The sequence below is a fragment of the Nyctereutes procyonoides genome, unplaced genomic scaffold (genome assembly GCF_905146905.1).
Source record: "Nyctereutes procyonoides isolate TBG_1078 unplaced genomic scaffold, NYPRO_anot_genome, whole genome shotgun sequence".
Lineage (NCBI taxonomy): Eukaryota > Metazoa > Chordata > Mammalia > Carnivora > Canidae > Nyctereutes > Nyctereutes procyonoides.
This window is the reverse complement of record NW_026575030.1, coordinates 32,328,695-32,350,517: the sequence shown is the minus strand read 5'-3', so window position 1 is coordinate 32,350,517 and position 21,823 is coordinate 32,328,695. Positions and strand designations below refer to the sequence as shown.

The following is a 21,823-nucleotide window of genomic DNA, read 5'->3' as shown; positions in this document are numbered from 1 at the left end:
TGATTGCCATACCTCTACAGAGCTCTCTCCTCGATGTGTGGGAACATCGACTCCAGCTCCACAACTGGAAATGGAAATCTATGTCTGTGGTTGTCTGTGCATGGGATCTCTGTGCTTTAGGTAGAAGAGATGCTTTTTAGGGCAGAACATATGGTCAAATTTTTCTTTACTTTCCTATGTGTGCATAAAAGACACTCGAAAGCAAGGATGAATAACAAGGCTTGGTGTTTCTATAGCATTTTCCCCAAGGGTATTTATAAATTTACAAAGATTATCCTCAAAATCCTCTCTTCAGCTGGGTTAAGAGCAAGAATTATTTTCATATTACATTGGAGGAAACCAGAATAAGGAGAAGCGTCTCAAATCTGCCAGTTTTACCCTGCTCAGAAACTGAGCCCCGCCCTTCAGAGATGAGTGACATCATCCCACCAACCCACTGTCTCTCTAGGCTGAGCTCCTGTCTTTCTTTGGTATAAGAAAGCCAATGTTCTTGGCTCCTTATTTAATCTTAAAATCAGTGTTGGGTGAATCAGTCAGAAGATTTGGACATTCTGTTCAGAAAATGTTATAAATTCGTCAAGATCTGCAAGGAGAGTTTTGCTCGATCTGCAAAACTCTCTGGCATTCTCAATAGAATAGCATTCTTGTGTCCCCAGATGACTTCCTGAAATGCAGGACCTGTAGGAGATGATATAGACAGTTTCCCCATTGCCTGGAAAGAGACCCAGCCTGTCACTGCCCCCTGCTTTTACCCATGCTATCTTCTCCCTTAGTAAGCCTTTCTTCTCTGTCCTTGCCCACCTGGAGCCCCTCTGTGCATCTTTTAGAACTCAGCTTGACAGTTACCATCTTCTTCACTAAGGCTTCTCAGGCATTCTCCCATTCTGCTTCCTCTTTGAAGCCTCAGTTTTTGTTTAGGTCTCTATTCATTCCCACTAGGATATGTGCCTGGTAAAAGGTGCTAACTTTAGCACAGTTCAACAGAAGCCCTAATCAACATAAAGATAATCTCAGTTGTTGACAGAGATTGGATAAAGAATTATCCTGTGGCCTGATTGGACAATCAGGCAAGAGAGGAAACGAATGTGGAGCTCTTAGTCCTCACAAGTAAGATGGGATTTGAGGAAGAGATGGTCAATCCTCTTCCTCTGGACATGCCATATAGCCTTGGGGTGACCACCACCTTCTCACTTCCAGCCTGAGGATGAAGAAAACATTGAAAACGGCAGAGTAGAGAGGAGGTTAAAATCCAGGCCCTTCAAGATTTCATAGATCCATTGAAACCACCAGACTTGAAGTTGGTTCTACTTCTGGATGCCTTCTTCTTTCTCTCTCTCTCTCTTTTTTTAAGATTTTATTTATTTATTTGATAAAGAGAGAGTGAGAGAGAGAGAGCATTAGCGGTGGGAGAGAGAGAAACAGACTTCCCACTGAGCAGGAAGCCTGACATGGGGCTCTATGTCAAGACCCCAAAAATAGGACCTGAGCTGAAGGCAGACATTTAACCGACTGAGCCAGCCAGGCACCCCTTCTGAAAGTCTTCTTATGGAAGATAATAAATTTTTTATTGATTAACTCAGAGCCCTACTCTCTATTTCTTGCAGCTGAAAGCTTCCTAATACATCCAATGCTTTTCTTGACCTACAACCCACATGTTCAGCCAGAATTGAATACTCCTTCCTTTGATTGGTCTGGCACTGTGTACATACCTCCATTACAGCATCAGTACTGGATTTTAATGATCTGCCTTTACTTACTGGCTTCTTACTGTCTCTTAGTATACACTTTAAATATCAGACCAATTTCTTGGTCACCCTTGGTTTCACACCATAGGAGCTACAAACTTCTGCCAACTGTTTTCCCCAGGTTAGGGGAAAAGATAGGGTTCCCTCTTCCTTCATTTCTAAGTCACCATTAATCACATGAAGGATGTTTTACATAACAGACTCTAACTAAATCCTAACAGAGAGGCACCCTTATTTTGAGAACTCTTTAGCTACCCCATCATGGAGAATTTACTATCCACTACTCTCTTTTTGAAGCTAATGCCTAGTCTACCTCTTCTTTTACCTGATTCCTCAAGGGTTCCCAAATTCTCATCACTGGAGCCTCAAAACAAAACTTTAAAAAAAATTATGCAGACCATTTGAGTTCCCTTTATTTTGGTGTTCCTTATGCATTCTATGACCTAAGCTTTACCTTTCCTTTCTAAACTGTGGGTGTATTTCCCTAAATAGACAAAATTTCCTCTTCTGATTCTTGTCCTGCTTCCTGATTATAGAAAGGACTGAAGTAAGATTTAAGCAATTTTTAAAATTTCTCCATTGTACTTGTATTCTCAAAGCTTAAATATGGGGGCTGTTGGGTTGCTCAATCGGTTAAGTGTCTGACTCTTGACTTCAGGTCAGGCCATGATCTCAGGGTCATGAGATGGAGCCCCGTGTCAGGCCTTGAGCTCAGCAGAATCTGCTGGAGATTCTCTTCCTCTCTCTCCCCACCTCAAATAAATAAATAAATCATTAAAAAAAAAAAGCTTAAATATGATATCCCTGACATGTGGTGACACTCAATTTTTAATAATAACATCCAATTGTCCCTTGAAGATAGTAATTAATCTCATGAATATTTCATGTGTTCTTTCACTTTTTCATTTTGTCATCTTTTTGAAGATTACCATAAATTTTCTCTTGAACCCCAACTCTTACTCCAAACAAAACAACAAACTATAAAGTTCTCTTTGTGACTGCTCTTTATCAGCAAGCAAGCAAGGCAGGTCCACACTCCAGCTGGCTTCTTAGTAATACCCAACAGTCACTTCATTCGAAGTATCTTAGTTTCCTCTTTTGTAAAATGAGGAAGGTGGCCTACTTTTCTGTAGCTTCCTTCCAGTTCTAGAATACTACGTAGGCCTCTAAAAGTCATGGGGGATGAGATACGAGGATGAATCCAAGAAGTAGAGAAGGCCAGTTAATTTTATTTGTAGCTCCAATCATTTGCTGCTGTTAACACTTTAATGATCTAGGATCTCAGCACTCCACTTAAGAAATAAGTGAGGACTAATCTTGTTTAACCACCAGGAGATTCTCACATTTCCTCTTTCCCTGAAACTAGACTATTCATATCCACCCTTATCTCGTTTGATAAACAAAATATTTCTACTAAAATTAAGTGGCAAGAGTAGTACATTCAAGTTTGGAAATTTAAAAAAATTTTCTTTTTAATTTCAACAATTATTTCCTTCCTTCTGTAATTGTCCCTAAGTTACCCAAGAAACCTAAATGAAGAGACAGTTTTGTGGAAAAATTAAAGAAAAAATGCAGGATTGCTGTTTTAAGGTTAAATTTTAGCTTGCTTCAAAATGTTAAAAGAATTAAGTTGAAGCACCATCTAGTGGCTCTCGATTATGTTTTTCTAAGGTTGCTCCCAATTTCCCTCAATTTAGGACCATAATTAATTTGTTGTGCATGTATATATGTATGCATATATGTGTTTAGGAAAGAAATGGTTCTTTTTCTTTATTCAGGGGTAAGAAGTTGAGAGACAGTAGCTATAGCTTTTTACTCTTCCAATTTGACATCACATAGAAAATCATGGCAGTGAAGAAGCATGAAATCAAATGTAAATTTCTTCCAGAAATAATGAGTCCTTTCATTTCAATGATAGCAGAAAAAGAATTAACTCAGTAAAGCCTCATAGATTTCAATTCCTCTGTTTCTCCTGATCACATCCTCTCTAACAGCCCACAACAACATCTTTATCTTTCCAACCCTGTAACACAGACACATCTTCACATGTGGTGGGATTGACTATTAGATAATCTTTGCACATCTCCAAATTCCCAAGCCCTTTCACAAGTCTATAACATCCTTCAGTTTTACATAACCAGCAATTCTTCTGGAATTTTGGCTCTTCTGGAATTGGTTCTAACATAGATGGCTCTTATAGCTATGGTTACTATCTTCTGAAGTTACATGTGTTTCATAATCTCTATGGGAAGAATGAAAATAGAACATGAAAAATGCACATGAATAGAGTATAACCTATGTTGTAAGACTGACAGCAAATCTTGAACCTGGCAAAGTAGGCATTTTCATGAACTAGGATTAAGTTCACATTGTATGGAATAAAACTCAGAAGAACAGTGGCATGAACACAATAGCGTATTTTCTCTCACACAAAAGAATTTTACAGTAGGTATTTTAGAGTTAGTATGGTAACTCCATAGTCATTAGGGCCCAATATCTTCTGTCTTTCTTTTCCACCATCTTAGTGAGTAGCTGCCATCCTCAATGTCATCCATGGCCCAAGCTGCTGGACCTCCAGTCATTATGCCAGTGTTACAGTCCAGGAGACAAGAAAGAAAAGTAAAAGAGGATTTCTCCTTTCTCTTCAAAGATATCCCAAAAGGTATCACACAAGATATATGCTTACACCTTATTTGCAAAAATTGTAATGGGTAGTCATACTCAGTTACAAGGGAAACTGAGAAATGTCTTTTAGTTAAGTGTGTCTCCATACTAAAAAAAATTGGAGTCATGTTATTAAGCAATGCATCAAAGATCTAATATCACAACAATTTTGTGTAACAATCACAAAACCTCCATAGCAACAATTGCTTAAATGTCTGGGATCATCTGAGGGTCAGGTAGGCAGCTCTTTTGACCTTGATTGAGCTTCTCCCTTGTCTAAGAGATGATTAACTGTTGGATTATCTAGGCTGGTCTCAACAGTAAGGTGGAGAATGGGACTAGGATGACCCAGCTCTGCTCTACATGTTTCTCATCCTCCAGCGGACTAGCCCAGGCATGTTCTCATGTACAATTAACAGAAACACACAGGACTTCTTGAGATGTTAGCTCAAAACTAGTACACTGCCACTTTTGTCTCATTTGATTGGCTAAAGCAAATTACATGAGTTAGAGAAACATGCAATTTCTTTATGTTTTCAACTAAAAAAATCACTGACAAATTACGTGGACAGAGGGAGGGGGAAGATCTGGAGTCACGAATATAATCTTCTACCACAAAGAAAAGGGAAGATGAGCATTGGATCAGGCAATTAGCAGTCAGTGCCACAGTGTTTTTGAGTCTGTGACAAAACTATGGTACTAGATTTTTTCAATTCTATGCTCTGTTTTAAACATGAGGGAATATTTATAAGAAAAAAGAAAAAAGAGCTAATATAAGTTATATATGAAATTATTTACTAGTTTATTTCTTGGTTCATGTTGAGTTACTGATGAAGTAAGTATTAATCTTAGCATTTGACCTATCCTTTACTGTAGGCATGGACTAGCTATCTGTACCCAAACCCTGACTCTATTTCTGCTGAGACAGTTACACTACATTCTCCAAATTCCATAGAATTTAGTGTGGCTATGTGACAAATACTAGCCAATAGAACATGAGCAGATATTATTACTACTCCAGGCCTGGCTCATAAAAACCTCCTACATAAAAATCCCCCATTCTCCCTTTCTCTTTCACACTCACCAGCTGAAAGGAGAATACTCTGAGAAGGGCAGAGATATAGGATAAAGTGCTGACTTACAGCAGAACCACTCCTGTTCCCTGCTTTAGATCAAAATCCTTCCCTGGGATACGGAGTGAGGAAGAATTAAATTTTTGTGATATGAATACACTGAGATTGGGAGGTTGTTTGTTTCAACAATTAGACTATCATACTTATATATTATCTTCCAGATAGTAGTATGCATTCATTTTCTCCCTTGGAGCCTTGCTAAAAAAAACAATAGCTTGAATCACGTGCCAACTTATACAAGAAATTTTTCCTTTAAATAAAAGGACACTTTTTACCATAGGGTAACCATACCAATCAATCAAGATAGGGTTCCAGTTTACTGTGGCCCTAGAAAATATTGGGGTTTCACCAAGAAATCTTACCATTAATCCATTCCAGTGTGGGGTACTTGAGACGGCTGAGCTCTAAAAGATGAGGTAACTTTCAGCACTGTCTCCAATAACTCTAAGAGTCCTTATTTGGGGTTAACTTATAATTTCTTCAAAAATAAAGGTACTATTGAAAATGACTCCTCATCATTTATTCAATGATTGGGCCAAACATGCAGTAGGACAACCAGACTAATTGCTAGTAAGTAAGAAAAGGATGGGAGGTTCCAAAGAACTCAAGGGGTGTAGAAAACCTGCAGAGCTTTGTAATTTGCCATTTGCTGAACCATCTTCCTCTTTAGGCTGAGAAGCAGGGCTATCTCCTGTTTGCAAATAAGAATTCAGTAAGACAAAGAGGAAAGTAGATGAGTCATCCCAGACATTTACAAAGGCAGGCAGCAATCTTTGGCATGTGCATAAATATACGTATGCTAAGAGTTTGTTTTTTTATTTATTTTTTTAAGTTTTTTTTTTTTTTTAATGATAGTCACAGAGAGAGAGAGAGAGAGAGAGGCAGAGACATAGGCAGAGGGAGAAGCAGGCTCCATGCACCGGGGGCCCGACATGGGATTCGATCCCGGTCTCCAGGATCTCACCCTGGGCCAAAGGCAGGCGCCAAACCGCTGCGCCACCCAGGGATCCCCGTATGCTAAGAGTTTGAAACAGGATTTGCCAACTATCACATTGATTCACATAAACACAAGATATTAAATAGAATTGGAGCAGTTGAGTTAGATGTTGAACCCAAAGGCTGATCTTAACGAGCTGCTTTTTCATGGTGTTCCATCAAATCTAAATTGACTTCCAGATTTTTCAGTTTTCATGTTCTATGAAAAAACACAAAATATATAATTAAGCACAATGAATATAATCCTTCACAGGCATAGAAACTAGGGAGTAAACATTTAAGAAGCTTCAGTTGAACTTCATTTCCCCCACTGAATTCTCGAAGGATGGCCCAGGACAGATTATCTTTCAGGAAAGCACTGTAATGAAACAGGAACTTTTGCCCCAAAGCTGCAGGCATCACTTCCTGGACTCTCCAGGTGTTAACAAAGTTCATACATTAAAGAAAGGGGTAGGGGAACAAACGATGTGCCAAAAAATGCATCAAGCTCTTCCCAGAATATTATAAACTTAAAGCTTTACAATGATGTTTTCTTTCTAATGAGTCTATATTTTTTTAGATTTCATTTCCTACCTGCAATGATTTATTCTCTGGAAATAGGTGAATCCCACGATGACCAGGATAATAACCAAGAATAAAGAGAATTTCACATAGAGAATGACCGGTAAGGCTGATGTTGGAAATTCCAGAGTTATGGCACCTTTAAATACAGGCAACACAGGCACAGGTAAAGACCATTTCAAGGATTCTTGCAATGAAAAAAGTAGGGTCAATTGTCTAAAAGAGACTTTTATTTATTTATTTATTTATTTATTTATTTATTTAAATTTTTTTAATAATAAATTTATTTTTTATTGGTGTTCAATTTGCCAACATACAGAATAACACCCAGTGCTCATCCCATCAAGTGCCCCCCTCAGTGCATGTCACCCAGTCACCTCCACCCCCCACCCTCCTCTTCTTCCACCACCCCTAGTCCGTCTCCCAGAGTTAGGAAGGAGACTTTTAAAATAGTCTTAAAAGTTCACAGACAATCATAATCAAAACACCTTCTAAACTACAATTCAAATATTAAGATATTCTTTCATGACAGAGTTTAGGAGCTGTATGTTTATACATGGTAGATTTTCAATATTTTCTAAATAAATAAATACACAGTAAACATTGCTAATACTTTCCAATTATATAAGAAAAAAGGAAATATGTTTTCTGACTTCCTATGTAAATGGAAGATTTTTAGGGTATTATCATTAATATTTTGAGCACTATCTGATATTTTCCACATAGTAATTTTGTCACTGAGTTGCTGTCACCAGTTTAGTAGGGTATTTTATGTCTTCTTACTTTCATTTATTAATCTGTAAAATGGCCCCAAGAACTGTTGAAAAGATAAAATGAGACTAATTTGAACTATCATTCTGAAGTTTTTTTCTGCTATGAAAATGGCAACCAAAAGTAAACTTTAAGTACTATTCTGAGTCTTTGCTCCAAAAGTCATGTCATCTTGTTAAATAACCTATTCACATACTAAACTAGAAGTAGGTCAATCTCCTTCCTATGCACTATCAGGGAAGAAGACATAGTCTCAGCCCTCAAAAAGGCTCACAGTCTAATTGGAAAAGTCAGATCCACACAAATGAAAAGATCACTTACAAGATAGCAAAGAGTGCTAAGTGAGCATTATGGAATGTAATCATCTAAAGAATAAGAAAACTGAATCAACTCCAACTGGGAGGTCAGGGTGAAGTGAAATTTGAATGGAACCTTGCCAATAACAGGATTAAATAGGTTAAGAGAAGAAGGAAGAAGTTTTCAAGGGAAAGAAACAATTTGAGCAAAGATTTGAAGAATTCATTAACAAATCAAATGTGATAGAGCAGAGTACAGATGTAGATGAAGTCTATGATGATCTGAATTCTGTAGCTATTTGTATGTTTTAGGCACTGTGCCAGACTGTGGATATAGAAATGAAGAATATGGTTCTTACTCTCAAGGAGTTTACCATGTACTGGAGTCAGAGAAGTGGACAGTCAATTACAGGACTATGAAGTACTCAGATATATGCATGAGGCATTACATGAGCACAGAGTAGGAAATTTCATGGGAAAAGAAAATTATCCCAGAAACTATTTCAAACTAAGCCTCAAAACTTCAGAGGAAGAGCACCTGGGTGGTTTAGTTGGTTGAGCACTGGACTCCTGATTTCGCTTAAGTCATGAACTCTGGGTCATGAAATTGAGCCCCATATGGGGCTCCATGCTCAAGGTGGGTCTGAGATTCTCTCCCTCTGCCCCTTCCTCCATACTCTCCCTCTCTCTCTCAACTAAATAAATAAATCTTTTTTTAAAGCTTTAATAGGAATTGAGAAAATGGAACGGAAGAACAGAGTATGAGGAAAGAAGTGCATGTGGAGAGGTGAAAATGGCATGTATAATGTGCAATTACATGTACAGAAGTATGAGAAAGGTTAATACTTTTGAGGAACCCAAAGAAGCCCACAGTCCAGGCTGAAGATTAGCGAGACATGAGGCTATAGAGAATGGCATATCAAAGGAGCTTAGCTTGCTAAGAGACCAAGAGAAACCACTGGGGGCATTTAAGGAGGAGAGGGGCATGTTCTTCTCATTTTAGAAAAGTCACTCTGGCAACAGTGTAGGCAATAAATTGGAGTGAGGTAAGCTAGGTGCCAGGCCTGTTATAAGGAAATTGGAATTATTCTGGGGAGAGATGATCATGTGTTCAACTAAAGCAAAGGAAAGGAAAAGGTCTAGATTTAAGAAAAGAATTTAAGACGAAAATCAACAGAACATAGTGACTGATTTTGAATATGGGAAATAAGAAAGATTAATATTGTAGGATATCTTTAATTTTCTGGCTTGAGTCATTTATTAAGATAAAATATAAGTATGGAGCTTATGAAGGAGTAGAGAAGAGGAATTCCTTTTCAGGAATATGCAAGTTGAGGTGCCCTTGATGTATCCACATGAAGTCATTCAATTGGAAATTATTTTTGATCATGGTATAGCCAAGGAGAGAAATATGAGCTAAAAATAGGTTTGAGAGTCAATAATTAGGCAGTGGTTGGAGCCACAGGTACGGACGAAGTCCTTCAATGAATAGGAGTAAAGGTGAAAAGACAATAGAGTCAGTGATCAAACTCAGAGAAATGCCTTCCTTCATGGAATGAGTAGATGAAAAACATTCTAAGATGACTAAGTTGACTGAAGGTTAAGAAGAGAACCAAGTGATTATGGGAGGAAAATAGGTAAGAAGAGAGGAAAGGCCTTATCACATATCACAAAGAAGTTAATTAATAACTAACTAAGAATTAAAAATTTATATTTTGTTTGGCATCTGAGAGATCTTTAGCTTTTTGTTAGAATATTTCCTGTGCACAAAGATGCAAAGGAGTTCAGGAATAGATGTGAGGTAAAAGAGACAATGAGCATAGATTCTTCCTGTAAAAAATCTTGGATATGAATAAAAGGCAAGAGCCAAAAGTTTGCGGAAGTCCAAGCAACTATTAAAACAAGAGAGGAGGGACGCCTGGGTGGCTCAGTGGTTGAGCATCTGCCTTTGACACAGAGCGTGATGCCAGTCCCGGGATGGACTCCTACTTCAGGCTCCCTGCGAGGAGCCTGCCTCTCCCTCTGTCTGTGTCTCTACCTCTCTCTGTGTGTCTCTCATGAATAAATAAATAAAATATTTTTAAAAGTAAAAAAATAAAAATAAAACATGGGAGGAAAAACAAAAAATAAAACAGGGAGAAAAAGAGTCATGCACATATAATCAGCCTTAGGAAATGGATCTGTGGAACAAAAAAAGAGTGAACAAAAGCACAAAAAACTACTGAAGCAAAGCTTCTCAGGACATGGGAAGGGAGAAATGAGTATAGAGTACAGGTTGAATGTTTTATCTATGGAAAACAAAGTCAGGTGGGACTGCAGATAAATGCATATGTCTAGAGGCAAGAAATATAAAATAATAGCCTAGAGCTGGTAGGAGATTGGTAATAGAAAATAAAGAATAGAAATGAATGTATTAGTACATGGGACTACATGGGTGATGCTTGAAAACATTATCCCAAGTAAAAGAAGTCAGTAACAAAAGGCACATATTATATGGTTCCATTTATGTGAAATGTCCAAAATAGGAAAACCTATAGATACAGAAAGTAGGTTAGTGGTTGCCTAAAGCTGGAGGATTTCTGGAATTAGAAAGTGATAGCTAAAGAATAGAGGTTTTTTTTTTTTTTTTTTTTTGGAGTGACGTATATGTTCTAAAATTGATTGTGGTGATGGTTGCATAACTCTGAATGTGCCAAAGACCTGTATGATACACTTTAAATGCATGAATTGCACGCTACATAAATTAGATCTCAATAAAGATGTTGCAAAAAACTTAATAGGAGAGATGTTATAAGGAATAATTAATAGGCTGATTATTTTAAATAACATAAGAATGAGTATAATAGCTAATCTGTATTAATATAATCAACATAATAGCTAACATTTATTGAATATAAAAGCTAATACTGTTCACATGGTAAATACAGTAGCTAAAATTTGTTGAGTATCACCTATGTGATAGGCACCATGTAAAATAAATATATTACTCTTTTTTTAGGATTGATTTATTTATTTGAGAGAGAGAGAACAGGGGGAGGAACAAAGGGAAAGATAAATTCAAGCAAACTCTCTGAATGTAGAACCTAGCCCGGGGCTCGATCTAATGACCCATGAGATCGCGAGTCAAAACCCAGAGTTGTATGCTTAACCAACTGTGCCAACTAGGCTCCTCAAATATATTATTCCTTTTAGATATCATAATAACTCTATAACATGGTTCTGTCATCCATTCTATCAGATGAAGAAACCATGAGACTAGCCATTGTAGTGATCATTTTGCCACATACATAAATATCAAATCATTATGTATACCCAAAATTAATTTATTATATGTCAATTATATCTCAATTTTTTAAAAGATCTTATTTATTTATTCATGAGAGACACAGAGAGAGAGGCAGAGACACAGGCAGAGGGAGAAGCAGGCTCCATGCAGGGAGCCCGATATGGGACTCAATCCCAGGACCCCAGGATCATACCCCAGGCCAACGCAGGCACTTAACTGCTGAGCCACCCAGGTGTCCCATATCTCAATTTTTTAAAAGGCCATGAGACAGAGAAATTAAATACTCTCCCAAGTCTCACAGCTGGTAAACAAGAAGCCATATTATGCCGAAGGCTTTGCTCGTAACCATCGGGTTATGCTTCTTGGAATGATATGAAGACATGGACCTTGTCTTTTCATCTTTACATAACAGCATCAAAAACACATACATTCAACAAGTATTTGGCAAATGAATTGATGTATATGTTTCAGATGACAGAGAGGAGAAAGGAAAACTTGTCTGCTAGTAATAAAAGTGGTGACTATTTAAGAACTATGAAAATCAGGAAAGGAATAATATTGTTCCTGTCTATCTACTGAATCAGTATTATTAAATTATATAAAAGTATTGCTACTTTATGCAAATACTAATCTCAAAGTAAAAGTCAATAGATACTAAGTTAAATTTTTATGGCTTCTAGAATAAAAGATATTTAGTGTACCACTAAGAAGTTGTTAAATTTACTCCTTCATTTTGTTAAAGGAATAGGAATTATTTCCCTAACATAGTAAAGCATTACCTAGTTAAGTTTAGATAACATCTTCAAATTAGGAGCCAAAGGTTCCTTGCTTTGTTTTTGGAATAGAAAGTGGAAAAATTGGTGATGTGGTTTTCTCCTCCCAAGCATTAAGTTCATTACCTAAAAAAACAAACAAACAGGTAATTACCTTGATTCAACTCTATAGACAGACTCTTGTTGCCAGTCACATGGGAGACAAAGCAGGACACCTCAGACACCTGGCGGTCCTCCCAGTGGCATGTACTCTGCACGGTCACTGTGTCATTGCCCAGTCGTTCTTCCACAGTGTGACAATCTCCCGTTGGGGTCCAGGAGATCTGTGCAGCTGGGCTCCCTGCAACTGCCCAGCACACGGTAGTTCCATTCTCGCCTAGAGACAGGGTCACCTTAGGGGGCACTGCAGAGATACAGGAGAAAATGTTTCAGGCTCAACACATGCGATATGGACTAGAGACAGACCTTTGGTTCAGTCTCAGATCTGGTTCTCTGGCATACCACAGTACGCGAGGCTACTTACCTAACACTCGGAGGTGATGCCCATGACAGAAATTCCCTTCAGCTGTGACCACTTCACACTTGTAATATCCTTCATGAGTGATGGCCACGGGATTAATCCGAAGGGCAAAGTTCTGATCGGGTCTGGAGTCCCAGGATATTCTCTCGTCTGTACAAGTTTTCTCACTCATCTTGTTGTTATCTGTCCTGTAGGCTCTGGTGCAGGAAGTCTTGTCTCTGAAGGTTACTGACCATGTTACTACCATAGCATCCGAGGTGGCATTAGGGCAATGGAGCACAACCCTTGTATCCACAAATACAGACAGAGAAGTGTTGGCTGGACACACACACAAAGAGAAGGAGAAAACAGAAGCGTGGTGAACAACTTCATGTGCTACACTCTCTACAACAAATTATATAAAGTGTACTACAACATGACTTTGCTGGTGATCTTATTTCAAGAATATTAATTAGGCTTACATAAAAATTAAACATGCACAAAATGTATAAAATACATTAAACTTAATCCAAAGATGAACCCATTTCTCTCCTATATCAAGTGTTCTTAGATAAACTATATTTCTTATATGTGTGAGAAAAATTTTAAGAGTTTAAAATTGATTCAGAAGTTTAGCTTTGAGAAACACAAATAAGAAAACACAATATAAATTAAAGGACAGATTCATCTAAATCAAATCTTTTGGTCATAGAGATTATTAGATTTATCTCATCCTCCTTGGGGTAGAAAGTGGAAAAAATTGGTGATGTGGTTTTCTACTCCCAAGTCTTGATCAGAACGAATAAATCTGTAATATCAGAATGAAAAGCCTACCCCTAAGGATGGCACTTCATACAAACATAAATATAAAAATCATGTGACACTTTCATTAAAAATAAGATGACATTCAGGTTGAGCAAAATGGACATTTCTTAAGCTATTTTTTTATTTGGAGAATCACTAAGTCAGTAAATTCAACAGATCTCCTTCTTTCCTTCCTTCCTTCAGTGCCATCTGACCAGTGGTCTTCCTACTTTCTCATCCGTTCTCCACCCTCTTGTGTTTTGTTGGGGACAGTTGTTTTGTGGCTGTCTACAAATGCCTTTTGTGACTAATACCATGCAAAACATCTTGTAGGGCTTCCAGGGAAGACCGTTGCCAATTTCACAAAAGTATCATCTGTCACTTCCTGTGTAGGCATAGAATTCTGCATCTTACAAAACCTAACTGGTATGATTTTATGCTGTAATAAAATGACTTATAACAATACTTATTCTCTCTCAGGATGTTACAGTTTCAAGTCAGTGGATCTTGAAGGACAAATCTTTACATTTCTTATGTCCCGTAGCACAATGCTAATAAATTTCACTTTTCTGAAAAAAAAAAAAAAAGCAGATCTGAGGAGCAATTAAATCTATGCTCTTTTGACCACTGCAGGTGGCCACTCCTTTCACAGAGAACCTGTGACTTGGCCAAAGCTTAGAGGCAAGCAAGAACGTAGCTGATTGGAGAACGCGTAGAGCTGAGTGTGGAGGAGCATATATGTGCCCAAGGGCAGGATGCTGAAGATGAAACCAGAAAGAGAAGAGGCTGATGAGCAGCCTGTTAAGAGGGTTCTTTTGTGTTCTGGGGACTTTGCCCTTCAGCCCTTCAGGCTAAGGCTTTAATTTTCCTGACATTTATTCTCAAGGTGTGGCTCTATTCTTTTAAAGGAAACTACTAATTAATCAAATAAACATACATATTTTAAGAGGGGTGCAGTCTCCAGAGAAGTAGGTCCAATGGTGAAGATCCCCAGGACTATGGATAGTCTCTCTTCCTTCACTTTTCTCCACTCTATGACCTCCAACGATGCCCCTTCACCTGATAGGAGGCATCTTAGGGGATTGCTATTATCCATCCTTTCCTAATCCTCTTCTTTTTCTTTTCATACCTGCCTTTTTAAAAATATTTTATTCATCCATTCATGAGACACACAGAGAGAGGCAGAGACACAGGTAGAGGGAGAAGCAGGCTCCCTGTGGGGAGCCCGGTGCGGGACTCGACCCTGGGATCACACCCTGAGCTAAAGGCAGTTTCTCAACCGCTGAGCCAACAGGCATCCCTACTCTGTTCATATCTGTTGTGATAATTCAATGGCCACTCACTCCCCCACACTAAATGGGTTGGCACCTGTCTAACAATAAATCTCCACACACCCCTGTGATCCGCTATGGTGATTTCACCTCTGGCTTCACAGAAGGGTAACAGGTAGATTCTCATATTTGCTCCAGAACCAGCAGGCATGTCCCAGTGTTTCTGCAGCCTGTGTCTATGACTCTCTTCCAGTCTCCTCCAGCCTCTTGCACACAGACAAATCCCTTTTCCTTTCTGTTCTCACTGCCACACCCTGGTTTACGACCCCATCACCACACTCCTGCATTACTCCAGAAGCCTCCTAACATCTGTCTCCGTCTCAAAACTCTCTCCTCAGTTCATAGCCTATCTTGCAGCCACGTACTTGATTCTGTAACACAAGGGTGATCCCCTCCACTCGGACACCCTTCAGAGATCTCTCACCGCCTGAGGACAAACTTAAATGTGTTTGATTTAGCTTTAAAAGCCCTCTTTTCAAATAGACTCACCTTTGTAATCTATAACCCCTCTGTTGCCCCACACCTCAGAAAGAAAACACCAAGTACAGCTGCTTATCTAGGTCTTCCCTCAATGTTTCTTGCTGTCTGGGATGGCCTACACAGCACTCTCTCTGTGAACACATCCCTCTTCGTTTAAGAGCCAATCACATGCTGCATGCTCTGTGAAGCCTTCTCAGGGCCTGGGTCCTCAGTCTCCCTCTCTATATTCCTGGCACACTTGCTAGGAGGGCTTATCTCCTCTACTCTATATGAGATCTGGGTTCACCCACAAAACTGAGCCCCCTAGGGTGCTCTGGTGGTGTAGTTCATCTTGCTTCATCTTTGTTCATCCTCTGTGTTCCCCATTAAAGCCTAGCACACGGACTGATAGAGAGAGCTCCATAATCTTCACATGGAATTGAACTGCTTTGACAGACAAGGGCCAGAGTCACTCAGGTCCCTTATGCAGCAGCCTTCAGATCGCCATGATCTTCAACTGAGCTGAAGGCTGGCCCCCTGACCAGACTATCAACTATGTTTCTAAGGATGTTCAGCAGCCCTTCTCTTTAGTACTGACCACTAGAAAAAAATTTAAAGACATATTAAATTCCATAGGAGGTGTGATGCTTTTCTGCTTTCTTCCCACAGGTAAAATATTTGTTAAAGCTAGAAAATATTCAGAGGAAAGTATATCAGTTTTAGGTGCCTAAATGGAGTACAAGCCTCCATGTATGCACATCTCTTACAGACATAATTATAGAAAATCTTTTAACTGTAACTAAAGTCCACAAAATGCTTTGCTTTGCAAAACAGAAATTAGAAGTTATTCCATCAAGTGGAAAAACATGTTAACATTTGAAAATTACATTATAACCTATTAATCAATGATTTCTCATTTATGAGACACCTTACTCTACGTTGACAACAATTCTGTCAAAGGCAACCCTGCTTCCACCTCTTTTGAAGCCACAGTGGACTGACCCCTCATGGGTACATTCCATGATCTGGGCTGAGTCCAGGGCTTTCTCCAGATATCACCCACAGGATTAAAAGTGTTAAATCCAGTGGTGGGCCTCACTCAGTGGCACAAATGAGATTACCTTCAGGAAAATTTGGAACCAGACTGAGATAATTCATCCCTCTCTTTCCCCCATTTTGTACTGTAATGGCTGATTTTATGTGTCAACTTGGCTTGGACATGGTTCCTAGGTATTCTGCTAAATAGTATTCTAGATGTTTTTGTGAAGGTATTGTTAAGGTAAGACTAACATTTAAATGAATATAATTTCAGTAACATAAATTACCTTCCTCAATGGGGGGGGGGCACTTTCAAACCAGTTGGAGGCTTTGACTGAAAAAAGAGTGACCTCCCAGGAAAGAGTTCTATAGCACACGGCCTTCAGACTCAAACTGCTACTCTTCCCTGGGTCTCTAGTTGCTGGCCCACCTGAGAGATTCTGGACTTAGCAAGCCTCTGCAATCACGTGAGCCAATCCTTTAAGTCTCTCTACCTGCCTCCCTGTTCCTCTCCCTCCTCCTTCTCTCTCACTCTCACTCACCTATCTTTCTCTTTCCTCCATCTCCCTGCCTCCTTATATTCTCTCTTTCTCTCTCTCTCTCTCTCTCCCTCTCTCTCTCTCTCTCTCTCATTCTTTTTTCTCCAAGGAACCCTAATACACCCATCTTGGGAAGATTGTAGCAGAAGCAGAGAAAGATAGAATGATTCTCCTCACCTGGCTCACGTCTCTAACTCCTTGGTTCCTGAGACCAACATGCATCCTTCCCTTGGATTCTATACAGTTTCTGACAATCAAAACAATCCTAATCTACGTCAAATTCAGGTTCTGTAAACTTCTAAATTGAACTAATTTTTGGAAAACAACAATTTTTTTGAAAATTATAATTTAGGGGCACCTGGATGGTGCTCAATTGCTTAAGTGTTCAACTCGTGGTTTCAGCTCAAGTCATGACCTCAGGGTTTTGAGATCAAGCCCTGCATTGGGACCCACCCTCAGTATGGGTCTGCTGAAGATTTCCTCACTTTACATCTCCCTCTACCTTTCCCCCTGCTTGCTCTCTCTCTGTCTGTCTCTCTAATATTTTTAGAAAAATGAAGGATATAATCATTTATCTTGTGGTTTATTCTGTGTGTACTTGAGAACAATGTGTTCTGCTGTTGTTGGAAGGAAGGTTCTGTACATGTGTGTTAGGCCATTTGGTCTACAGTGTTGTTCAAGCCTACTGTTACCTTATTGACTATGTAGCAGAGTTTTCCATTTTTATGTGGGGTATTACAGTTCCCTACAACTGCTGTATTGTCTACTTCTTCAGTTGTGGTAATATCGGATCTATACATTTAGGTGCTCCAATGTTGGATGCATAAATATTTACAATTATTATATCCTCTTGATGTATTGACTCTTTTACCATTAGATACTAACATTCTTTGCCTTTAGTTATAGTTTTTGACTTAAAGTCTATTTTCTCTAATATAAGGATACCTATCCCTACTACTTTCTCTTGGTTTTCTTTGGCATGGATGCTGAAGATGAAACCAGAAAGAGAGAGGGTGGTGAGCAGCATGTTTATGACTTCCCCATGAAGCTTAGCACAGTGCCTGATAGAGAGAGCTCCATAATCTTCACAGGGAATTGAACTGCTTTAGGAGGGGAGGGTCAGGGTCATGCATGGTCCCTCACCCCGCTGCGTTCAGATCACCATGCCCTTCAACTGGCTCAAAATTGTCCCCCTGACCAGACTGTCTATGTTTCTAAGGATGTTGAACACTTCCTCCCTTTAGTACTAGCCTCTAGAAAAAAATTAAAAAGCATATTACCTTCCACAGGAGGTGTGATGCTTTTCTGCTTTCTTTCCACAGGTAAAATATTTGTTAAAGCTAGAAAATATTCAGAGGAAAGTATATCAGTTTTAGGTGCCTAAATGGAGTACAAGCCTCCATGTATACACATCTCTTACAGACATAATTATAGAAAATCTTTTAACTGTAACTAAAGTCCACAAAATGCTTTGCTTTGCAAAACAGAAATTAGAAGTTATTCCATCAAGTGGAAAAACATGTTAACATTTGAAAATTACATTATAAGCTATTAATCAATGATTTCTCATTTATGAGACACCTTACTCTACGTTGACAACAATTCTGTCAAAGGCAACCCTGCTTCCACCTCTTTTGAAGCCACAGTGGACTGACCCCTCATGGGTACATCCCATGATCTGGGCTGAGTCCAGGGCTTTCTCCAGATATCACCCACAGGATTAAAAGTGTTAAATCCAGTGGTGGGCCTCACTTAGCGGCACAAATGAGATTACCTTCAGGAAAATTTGGAACCAGACTGAGATAATTTATCCCTCTCTTTCCCCCATTTTGTACTGTAATGGCTGATTTTATGTGTCAACTTGGCTTGGACATGGTTCCTAGGTATTCTGCTAAATAGTATTCTAGATGTTTTTGTGAAGGTATTTGTTAAGGTAAGACTAACATTTAAATGAATATAATTTCAGTAACATAAATTACCTTCCTCAATGGGGGAGGGGGGGCACTTTCTATCCCTTCATTTTCAGCCTAGTTGTATCCGTAAAGGTAAAGTCAATCTCCAATATGTAGCATATTGTTCAATCTTGGTGTCTTACCCATTACCATCTAATGTAGAATTTAGTCCATTTGTATTAAGATGACTGAGAGGAAAAAATTTAAAAAAAAAAGATGACTGAGAGGGATGTACTGCTATTTTCATTTTGTTCATTGTTTTCTAACTGTTTTGAAGTTCCTTTGTTCCTTTCTACCTCTCTGCCTATTGTTCCTTTGTGATTTGATGATTTTTTTGTAGTAGTATGCTTTGATTCCTTTTTCTATATCATTAGTCTGTCTACCAGATATTTTCTTTTACTTTGTGGTTACTACAAGACTTATATGAAACACCTTATAGTTGGTTTAAGCTGATTACAACTTAACTTCATTGCATACAGCACTCACTGCTTTTATTTCTCTCCCCCTTTTCTTTTATTGAGTCACAATTCACATATTTTTAATTTGTTTATTCACTAACATTATCATAGCTGTAATTATTTCTTATACTTTTCTTTTTAGCATTTGTGCTAGAGTCAAAAGTGATTTACACACCACAAACACAGGACTCTTAGAGTTAAGTGGCATCTTTCTGTTTTTACAGAAAGATGTTTTACCTTGTACCTTGTATATATTTAATTATATATTTGCCTTTACCAGTGTGTTTTATTTTTCATATGTCTTCATGTCTTTACCATTCTGTCATCAAATTTGAAGAGCTCCCTTTAGAATTAATTGCAAGCACATCTAGTACTGACAAAGGCCATCTGCTTTGTTTTTTCTAGGTAAGTCTTGATCAGTTTTATTTCTGGGTTGCTAAGGAAAGATTTCCTCCATGGCAGGCTTTTATTTTCAACACTTTGAATATATCATCTCACTCCCCTGGTCGACAAGGTCTCTGCTGAGAAATCTGCTAGTTTTATGGAGTTCGTTTATATGTGGCCAGTCACCTTTCTCCTGCTACTTTCAAAAGTCTCTCTTTTCCATTTGATTATCAAGATGTTCCAGGGAAGATTTCTTTATGGTCAGTCAGGTTATTTGGGCTTCATGGATTTCGACATTCATTCCTCACCCACTGCCCCAAAGTTTTAGAAAGTTGTCTCTCATTATTACATTACATGTGGTTTCTGCTCCTTTCTCTTTTGTCCATCTGGGACTCCCATGATGCTGATATTATTTTGTTTGTTGGTGTTTCATAAGACCCATAGACTTTCATTAATCGCTTTCATTCTTTTTGTATGTTTGCTTTGTATCTCTAGCTGAATGATTTCAAATTATGCCTTTGTGTTCAATAATTCTTTCTTCTGCTTGATGAATCTGCCACTGAAGCTTCCTATTGCATTTTTCAGTGGAGTCATTGCATTATTCAGCTTCAGAATTTGAGCTTGATTCTCATTTCTGTCTCTTTCTTGAAACTTCCTTTTGTTCATGTATTGTTTTCCAGATTTGTCCAATTGTCTGTGTTCTCTTGTATTCATTGAGCTTCCTTACATAGACTATTTTTATTTCTTTGTCCAGAATGCAGATCTCCATTTCTTTTGGATCAGTCACTGGAGCTTTATTTTGTTCCTTTGGTGGTGTCATGTTTTTAGATTTTTTAGAAGCTTTCCATGATTAGTGTCTTCATATTTATGAAAGCTGTCACTTCTTCCAGTCTTTAGTGACAGGCTTCTTCAGAAAAAGATCTTCACCTGTCAGCCCAGCTAGAGATTCTGGGAGGTCTCTCAGACATTTCCTAAAGATGTCTTCCTTCTCCATTCCCCTGGCTCCTTCTTGAGGCAGAAGTCTTAGGATTGTGTGCCTTCTCTCAAACCCACAAAACCAGACAGAATTCTGAAATCTGCCATTTTTTTTATACTAGGAAAGTGCCCTGAAGTGTTCAGGGTTTGGTGCCATCTCCTAGTTCAGCAGAATAAAGTGACTGCACACTATCTATGAAGGTGCCCATCATCTGTGGTGTGGTGGTGCTGGCTTCAGGAAGGACGATATGATTCTGCAGTACCAACACAAAGTGTCAGCACTTAATAGTGTCAGGCAAAGTAGATAATCATAAACACTAGCAAGGACAGAATGGCAGTCAAGAGATTCTGACCTGAAGGATTTGTAGCAAAAGCTAAATAAACCTTAGTGTTCTTAGGGGTAATATAAAAGGGCAGTCAGAGAGGGTATAGTTTGCCTTATCTAAATCAAGTGTACGGGAGTGTCTTAGTCAGCTTTGCCTGCTGCAACAAAAATACCATACAGTGGATTAGATAACAATCTTTTTTCTCACAGTTGTACAGTCTGGGAAGTCTAAGACCAAAGCAAAAGCAGATATGGTGTCTGGTGAAAGCCCACTTCCTGCCTTGTAGACAGCTGCCTTCTTGCTGTATTCTGGCATGGGAGGGTCAAAGGGAGAGAGAAAGAGAAAAAGCAAACTCTCTTGTGTCTCTTCTTATAAAGGTACTAACCCAAGATCTCCACCCTAATGACAAAATTCCCTCCCAAAGCCTCTACCTCTATCTCCAAATACCATCACGTTGGAGATTATTTTAATATATGAATTTTTGAGGATGCATTCAGTCCATAGTAGTGAGAAAAGACTCTGGTTAGTTGCCATAATGGAAGAGGATGGTCCTTCCCCAAGTTTCTACACTCAAACCAGTTAGTTCTCAGACTCAAAGCCACATAATTATGAGTTTATATTCCAAAATTACAAAACACAGGGGGAAATGCAACCACAAAATGACATGATGCACTTTTTATTGGTTGCCCTCCCTTATTCCTCAAGAGAAGAATAAGATTCAGAACTTCAGAGTTTGGAGTTATTGAATGTAGGGTATAAAATAAAAATCTGTGGAGAATGTCTACAGAAATAAAAGCAGAATTTTAAAAAGGAAGAAATATATGCTCTCCCCA

The 21,823-nt window shown here is 38.6% G+C and overlaps 1 protein-coding gene across 1 annotated transcript; it reads right to left on the bottom strand.

Moving 5' to 3' along the window:
- Positions 1-1,134: 1,134 nt before the first annotated feature.
- LOC129503709 (cell surface glycoprotein CD200 receptor 1-like) lies at positions 1,135-18,206 on the bottom strand. Its single transcript, XM_055316026.1, has 5 exons — positions 18,176-18,206; positions 12,749-13,063; positions 12,380-12,628; positions 7,112-7,238; positions 1,135-1,198 (listed from the first exon to the last, which is right to left on the bottom strand). The coding sequence occupies exons 2-5, from the start codon at positions 12,990-12,992 to the stop codon at positions 1,135-1,137; spliced, it is 684 nt and encodes a 227-aa protein (XP_055172001.1). The 5' UTR covers positions 12,993-13,063; positions 18,176-18,206.
- Between the last annotated feature and the right edge of the window lie 3,617 nt (positions 18,207-21,823).

Excerpts from the sequence above, each read along its gene's own strand:
- LOC129503709 (XM_055316026.1), bottom strand. The coding sequence starts at position 12,992 with ATGGTAGTAACATGGTCAGTAACCTTCAGAGACAAGACTTCCTGCACC. Across the intron at positions 12,629-12,748 it reads GCATCACCTCCGAGTGTTAG|TGCCCCCTAAGGTGACCCTG; the intron begins GTAAGTAGCCTC and ends GTATCTCTGCAG. Across the intron at positions 7,239-12,379 it reads GTCTATAGAGTTGAATCAAG|GTGCCATAACTCTGGAATTT; the intron begins GTAATTACCTGT and ends CTGTATTTAAAG.